The 8,287-nt window shown below is 33.6% G+C and overlaps 2 protein-coding genes across 2 annotated transcripts in view; both read left to right on the top strand.

The window, feature by feature from the left end:
* Positions 1 to 3,579, top strand: part of LOC104740393 (cytochrome P450 72C1) — a 7,427-nt gene extending 3,848 nt beyond the window's left edge. Inside the window, exons 2-7 of the mRNA XM_010460965.2 lie at positions 17 to 130; positions 626 to 843; positions 1,667 to 1,911; positions 2,017 to 2,404; positions 2,495 to 2,808; positions 3,371 to 3,579. Of these exons, the coding sequence (XP_010459267.1) occupies positions 17 to 130; positions 626 to 843; positions 1,667 to 1,911; positions 2,017 to 2,404; positions 2,495 to 2,808; positions 3,371 to 3,482 (1,391 nt within the window). The 3' untranslated portion in view covers positions 3,483 to 3,579. The remainder of the gene's footprint in view (positions 1 to 16; positions 131 to 625; positions 844 to 1,666; positions 1,912 to 2,016; positions 2,405 to 2,494; positions 2,809 to 3,370) is intronic.
* On the top strand, positions 3,573 to 4,485 carry LOC109125129 (cytochrome P450 72C1-like). The gene is made up of 2 exons (XM_019235465.1): positions 3,573 to 3,809; positions 3,900 to 4,485. Exons 1-2 carry the CDS (start codon positions 3,573 to 3,575, stop codon positions 4,323 to 4,325), a joined length of 663 nt encoding a protein of 220 aa, XP_019091010.1. The 3' UTR covers positions 4,326 to 4,485.

The raw sequence follows: 8,287 nt of genomic DNA, 5'->3' as shown, positions 1-8,287 counted from the left end.
AGGATTTTGATGGGAGATATGAGAGAGAGTAATCAGATGGATCAAGTTGCTCACTCTCTTCCTCTTCCTCTCGGCGCTGATTTTCTTCCCCGTGTCATGCCTTTTCTCCATCACACTGTTCTAAAACATGGTATGATGATCCCCCACATCAACTACTCTCAACTTATTAGTTCTCAAGTTTTGTATGTTTTTTACACTTACAAGAGAATCTAAATAAGAACCAACAAGTACACTTGATCTTGTGTTATTAGATTCACAAACGTTATTTCTAATTTTGGTTAGGAGTTGGTCATCTTCTTCTTCTTCATTTTCAGTTTTTAGCATTTTCAAGGCATATATATGAACAGGAAATTCAGAGTAAGGAACTAAAAGTCTTAATTGTGTATTATACATATACACACATTTTGCATAATTTAGATCTAAATCTGATATCTTTATTTTTCTGGTTATAGTCACATAAAATAGAATAAAAGCACTCTCAGCGGATCATATCAAAGATAATCTTGTCCAATATAGCATTCTTGTATGTGTTGTGTTTTGTTTCATATGCATACATATTAGGTTGTTTAAACTAAAAATGGTGGTAGTTAATTAATCAATATTATTTTTTGTTTGTTTTTAATAGGGAAGAAGTGTTTCACATGGTACGGACCGTACCCGAACGTGATAGTAATGGATCCAGAGGCACTACGAGAGATAATGTCAAGGCACGAACTCTTTCCAAAACCAAAGATTGGATCACACAATCATGTTTTCCTCAGTGGTCTTCTCAACCACGAAGGTCCTAAATGGTCCAAACACCGAAGCATTCTTAATCCTGCTTTTCGTATCGATAATTTGAAGGTATGTTTTTCTTAATTATTTGCTGTATTAAAGAAATAGTATACATTACACACACTGCTCATTTTGACTCTAATAATAATTACTTTTTGTTTTTTTTTAACTCTGACATAATGTGAACATCATTTTCGTCTCATTCTTTAGATTTTGGTCAGTTTCATTCTCTTTTACTTTTTTTCGAAAAGAAAGTCAGATAAGTAACGTCTTTTTGTTTGTTTGGTAGTTGAGAGATTTATACAATACAAAAAAAAAACAATATTTTTATTAATTTAAAATATATAGTTTTAATTTTTCCCCTAGACAATTAAACAAAAATAAATAAATCAGAAAAAAAGAAAAAGAAAATATTAACTGTCACTTGGAGAAAAAAAAACAAAATATTAGTATTAAAAAAAACTGAAAAAGGTATTTGAAGAAAAAAGAACAAACAGAGAAAAAGTCCACACAGGAGACTAGAATCCACGCCACGCCACCTACTAAAAGTCTAAAAGCGAGAAACAGAAAAAGCCAAAAAGACACATTAACGAAAAAAAGTGAAATCATATTTCAAGAATTTCTAAAGATATATCCACTTTTTTTTTTTTTTTTTTCGGACAAAAGAACTTATGAATTTTGTACAGAAACATCACATATGCAGAGCATTCAGTATTCTTTAACAACATTATGAGCCAATAATGATTAATATATCAACATCCATATGTGTCATGTGTGTAAGCTAGTTATTCTACTAGAAACCATCTGTGATTTTTTGGTGTGAAATGTTGGTTTTGATTTTTGAAATTGGAATAATAATATCTGATAAATTTTTCTAAATAAAAATGAACAGAGCATATTACCAGCATTTAACACGAGTTGCAAAGACATGTTAGAAGAATGGGAGAAATTAGCGTCAGCAAAAGGAACAGTGGAACTTGATTCATGGACTCACTGTCATGACTTAACGAGAAACATGCTTGCTCGTGCTTCTTTTGGTGACTCCTACAAAGATGGAATCAAGATCTTCGAAATCCAACAAGAACAGATCGATCTTGGTCTCCAAGCTATTCGAGCCGTCTACATTCCTGGATCCAAGTAAAATAATATGTCTTCTTTTAACAACTGAGTTTAAAGTTGTGGAAAGCTAATTTTGCTGATTCAGTTTTCATGTTTTTGTTTTTGTGGATTTGTCATTTGCAGATTTTTGCCAACAAAATTCAACTGGAGGTTGAGAGAAACCGAAAGGGACATGAGGGCTATGTTTAAAGCTATGATTGAGACTAAAGAAGAGGAGATAAAAAGAGGAAGAGGTACCGACAAGAACAGCGACTTGTTGTTCTCTATGTTGGCTTCCAATACAAAAGTTATCAAAGAACAAGGACCAGATTCAGGGCTGAGTCTTAATGATCTCATAGATGATTGTAAGGCTTTCTATCTAGCTGGTCAAAATGTGACCTCTTCATTGTTTGTTTGGTCACTTGTTGCTTTAAGCCAACATCAAGACTGGCAAAACAAAGCAAGAGACGAGATTTCTCAGGCGTTCGGTACCAACGAACCAGATTTCGAAGGGTTAGGCCATCTAAAAGTCGTAAGTAGACATTTTCAAAACCGATTAAACCATTTTATAACAAGAAAAAAGGGTTGTTTGCTTAACAACTTCTTTGACTATTATCATTAGGTAACAATGATCCTGCATGAAGTGCTAAGACTCTATTCGCCAGCTTACTTCACATGCCGGATAACTAAACAAGAAGTGAAGCTAGAGAAATTCTCTCTACCAGAAGGAGTTGTAGTTACAATACCAATGCTCTTAGTGCACCATGATCCTGATCTTTGGGGAGATGATGTGAAAGAGTTTAAGCCCGAGAGATTTGTTAATGGTGTAGCGGGTGCAACCAAAGGAAGACTCTCCTTCTTGCCGTTTAGCACAGGCCCTCGGACTTGTATCGGTCAAAACTTTTCGATGTTGCAAGCTAAGCTCTTCTTGGCAATGGTACTTCNTGAATTTTGTACAGAAACATCACATATGCAGAGCATTCAGTATTCTTTAACAACATTATGAGCCAATAATGATTAATATATCAACATCCATATGTGTCATGTGTGTAAGCTAGTTATTCTACTAGAAACCATCTGTGATTTTTTGGTGTGAAATGTTGGTTTTGATTTTTGAAATTGGAATAATAATATCTGATAAATTTTTCTAAATAAAAATGAACAGAGCATATTACCAGCATTTAACACGAGTTGCAAAGACATGTTAGAAGAATGGGAGAAATTAGCGTCAGCAAAAGGAACAGTGGAACTTGATTCATGGACTCACTGTCATGACTTAACGCGAAACATGCTTGCTCGTGCTTCTTTTGGTGATTCCTACAAAGATGGAATCAAGATCTTCGAAATCCAACAAGAACAGATCGATCTTGGTCTCCAAGCTATTCGAGCCGTCTACATTCCTGGATCCAAGTAAAATAAAATGTGTTCTTTTTAACAACTGAGTTTAAAAGTGGAAAGCTAATTTTGCTGATTCAGTTTTCATGTTTTTTTTTTTTTNGGTACTTCAAAGGTTCAGTGTAGAGCTCTCACCATCGTATACTCATGCTCCTTTCCCGGCTGCAACTACATTCCCACAACATGGAGCTCATTTGACCATCCGTAAAGTTTAGGTGGTAGAAGAAGAATTATAAAAGTAAAGGTGCTTCCCTTTTTTTTTGTTTTTGTCATCAAAACAGAACCTTGAAGGTGTTGTAGTGGTAATGCAGTTTGAATNTATCAAAGAACAAGGACCAGATTCAGGGCTGAGTCTTAATGATCTCATAGATGATTGTAAGGCTTTCTATCTAGCTGGTCAAAATGTGACCTCTTCATTGTTTGTTTGGTCACTTGTTGCTTTAAGCCAACATCAAGACTGGCAAAACAAAGCAAGAGACGAGATTTCTCAGGCGTTCGGTACCAACGAACCAGATTTCGAAGGGTTAGGCCATCTAAAAGTCGTAAGTAGACATTTTCAAAACCGATTAAACCATTTTATAACAAGAAAAAAGGGTTGTTTGCTTAACAACTTCTTTGACTATTATCATTAGGTAACAATGATCCTGCATGAAGTGCTAAGACTCTATTCGCCAGCTTACTTCACATGCCGGATAACTAAACAAGAAGTGAAGCTAGAGAAATTCTCTCTACCAGAAGGAGTTGTAGTTACAATACCAATGCTCTTAGTGCACCATGATCCTGATCTTTGGGGAGATGATGTGAAAGAGTTTAAGCCCGAGAGATTTGTTAATGGTGTAGCGGGTGCAACCAAAGGAAGACTCTCCTTCTTGCCGTTTAGCACAGGCCCTCGGACTTGTATCGGTCAAAACTTTTCGATGTTGCAAGCTAAGCTCTTCTTGGCAATGGTACTTCAAAGGTTCAGTGTAGAGCTCTCACCATCGTATACTCATGCTCCTTTCCCGGCTGCAACTACATTCCCACAACATGGAGCTCATTTGACCATCCGTAAAGTTTAGGTGGTAGAAGAAGAATTATAAAAGTAAAGGTGCTTCCCTTTTTTTTTGTTTTTGTCATCAAAACAGAACCTTGAAGGTGTTGTAGTGGTAATGCAGTTTGAATCCTGTCAAGAAATCTTTATTTGGTTGTTTTTTTTTTTTTGTATATATGAAACAGAATTAAATCTAGAAATTTCATTATATTTGTTTCTTGCTATTGTTCCTCTTAATTTTCCTCAAATGCTGCTCTTTGCAATATTTTTGTTTTGTTTTGTTTTTGGGTTTAAAATTCCTATTTGCAAGTGTTCAATAGCACATTAAACATTTAAACCATAAAGATCCAGTGCCTGCTGAAACTAGTGGCCCTTTAAGAGAAAAAAGGAAAGAATCTTGTTTTGAATAGACAAGTAATACACTTATCGAAACAGCTCAAGTAATGTGTTTGTACGTTTTTTGCAATATGTGGCAGCAAAAGGCAAAAGCTAATTAATAGAGGCCTTTTTTGTTTAATTTCCACTATCCCAACCAAAAAAAAAACTTGTCAAACTAAGTTCCATGTGAAAAGAAATTGTCACGTGAAATAATTAGATTAATAATCATATATTTGTTAAAAAGTCGACAATGTTATAAACAATACGTAATATATGAAAATGTAGTTCTTATATAAAAAGTCGACAATGTTATAAAATAATTAGAGAATTATTCTTTTGTATTATTCATCTGTTACATATGATACAATATATATATAGGGATACATAATACGGTTTAGGGTTACATTACTGGGTCGATAATGGGCATTCACATAATACAATATATTCATAACACTTCTCCTTGGATGACCATTATAAAAATGTAGTTCTAAATGCGCATATGATATGCTGCCTCGTTAAAAACCTTACCAGGAAAACCCAATGGGAAAAACCATGGTTAAGAGAAAAAGAGTGCAGCGCGCTTTTACTCTCCCTCATGAGTACATCACTTGAAATCTTTGAGATGACGATCCAATATGATGAAATAGCTTCTTAAAAGTAGTGGTTCGAAACGCCTTGGTAAATGGTTCGCCAAATCTTCACTTGAACGAATATGTAGTAAACGTGTATCGCCATTCTTCTACTGGTTGTGGGTCTCGCAAGTGACTCATCTTTATCATTATCTTTGTTTCTCACAATCTCATCAATGTATTTCAAAAACTTTGAAGATGATAATCTTTCACCATTGGAATCATAATATTCTCTTCAGGTATTTATCTTTCGCGTGTTCTTTGTTGTCTCGTTAAAAACCTTTCAAGGAAAAACCCAATGGGATAAAAACCATGATAAGAAAAAAAGAGTACAACCACACTTATGATTATATTTCTCCCCCTGAAAATATCATCTTCAGGTTATGCATTATGATCATATATATCATCTTTTTTGAATTGTTATAAACAACGCTTTCAGGTACAAACTCATATGATCATCATATATTCTACTAGGTCATTGAACTTCAAGTCATTTGAACCCCTTTTATATAGAAGATCTATTTGAACTTTAAGCCCAAATCTTCTTTTACATACAATCTTCCAAACAATCATCTTATACATAGGAGTTATTCATAATCTCCTTGTAAAACTTTCTCTTTCAACTCTTCTTCTTAGTATGGTATTACAAAGACCATTTTTCTATGTTGATGTAAGCATCCTGAGATAACATCTCTTTCATCAGATGTCAAATCTGTAACCTCAAGAAATTTCATGAAATATCTGATCTTATATAATCTGATTTCTCTATCTTTCAAGAGTAATATTTCATCATTGATTATTTCTCCATATATTCCTTGGTANAAAAAAAGAGTACAACCACACTTATGATTATATTTCTCCCCCTGAAAATATCATCTTCAGGTTATGCATTATGATCATATATATCATCTTTTTTGAATTGTTATAAACAACGCTTTCAGGTACAAACTCATATGATCATCATATATTCTACTAGGTCATTGAACTTCAAGTCATTTGAACCCCTTTTATATAGAAGATCTATTTGAACTTTAAGCCCAAATCTTCTTTTACATACAATCTTCCAAACAATCATCTTATACATAGGAGTTATTCATAATCTCCTTGTAAAACTTTCTCTTTCAACTCTTCTTCTTAGTATGGTATTACAAAGACCATTTTTCTATGTTGATGTAAGCATCCTGAGATAACATCTCTTTCATCAGATGTCAAATCTGTAACCTCAAGAAATTTCATGAAATATCTGATCTTATATAATCTGATTTCTCTATCTTTCAAGAGTAATATTTCATCATTGATTATTTCTCCATATATTCCTTGGTATGCGAAATCTCTACTAGAGATTACATAACATTTTCATCATCAACATATTTGCACTTGTTCTTGTACCTTTCTTTTAACAAGACCCACTTGTAAGTGCTGAAGAGACAAGAGACACATATAATTTTTCTTTTAACGAGGTTCAACAAATGCCTACATCCTCAAACTTTGTTGAAAATACTTCTTGAACATAATTACAATTAATGTTCAATCTCGGACTTACACAACCCTAAGATATTCCTTAACTTGTTCCCGATTTATTTTCAACCCACTATAAGATCCCTAAGATCAACAACAATGATCTACACTCTAATAGAGATAAACTCTCACCATTTTCTCCTCAAAGGTGTCAAAAGTCTACAAAACTTTTTCCCGAGAACTATAAAATATTGCTTCTAGCAATATGATCACTTTAAGGGAAACTTCTGATAGTTTGAAAACTTCTCAATAGACTGAATCAAGTCTTACTCTTATTGTCAAACTCATAAGAGATCTAAAATAGTTGCTTCCACCATATGAGAGTACATTTCTCATAATCAATATCAAGATTTTATGAGAATCATTGTACTACTAACCGTACTTTATATCTCATAAAGATCCTTTTATGTCCCACTCATTTTACACTTTCAAGTGTAAAGACTACAAGTCCAAATATTATCTCTTTAAGAGACTATAACCATTTCATAGTTACTTCTTTTAATGATTAATCAATCATTCTTTGTTTACACTTTTCAATCAAAGTTTTTCTACTAACCGCGTTATATGATCCTCGATTTTTAAATCATAACATCATCAACTGCAACACTGCATGCAAACATATTACGACGTCGATTTTATTATTGGTTCCTTTTCACTCTAGACATGACTCAACTTGTTGAGATTTCCTTTCATTATGATTCTCAGGTACCTGAATCACACTTTCTTACTCATGTTTACATCTCCTTTAGAGATTTTCATGACTCTTTGCGTCCTCGGTGCCATATTAATTTATGCTCCTTTTATTTTCCGAGGATGCTTATATTTGGAACCATAAGTCTATCACACTTCATGCGATCTTTAGACTTAATAGCAGTTGATCTTATCCTTCTAGGACATTAATTGGAGCACAGCTGGTATATGTGACTTTTTCACTCAAAGTCAGAAAATGGCTCTTGCATGCATTTAGCATCTTTGCAAACTTTGCCAATAAATTATATTTTCAATTTCTAGCGCACATTTCAAAGTACGAGGATCAAGATAATTTCTTCCATAATATTTCTTTATCAGCTGTTTATTTTCTCCCCCTCATGTTGGAAAGACTGACTCACTGAACCAACAGTCTTTGCATCTCGAGATATTCAATCATCAAGAGATATTTATATCCAACATATTTCCAACATTCTTTCAAATTCCATCTTAATCACTGTGGTGGAGCAACTTAACATGTATAAACACATTTAGATGGAATATATATGGTTTTTGACCCAAACCAATTATAGTGGGGAGTACTCATAATATAATATGTTGACCTGATGCAAACTTATTGACATATAGAGTCATTTATGTCAATTACTTGGCATGGTTTCACCACCATTGTCAATTAACCAAATACTCTTGCAAACTCCATGTTGCAAGTTAATAACAAACATATATAGTGGATGATCAATCCATAATATTTCTTTGT

Source organism: Camelina sativa, chromosome 14 (assembly GCF_000633955.1).
Source record: "Camelina sativa cultivar DH55 chromosome 14, Cs, whole genome shotgun sequence".
Taxonomy (NCBI): Eukaryota; Viridiplantae; Streptophyta; class Magnoliopsida; order Brassicales; family Brassicaceae; genus Camelina; species Camelina sativa.
The sequence above is the reverse complement of the archived record's forward strand: the minus strand, read 5'-3'. Positions and strand labels throughout refer to the sequence as shown.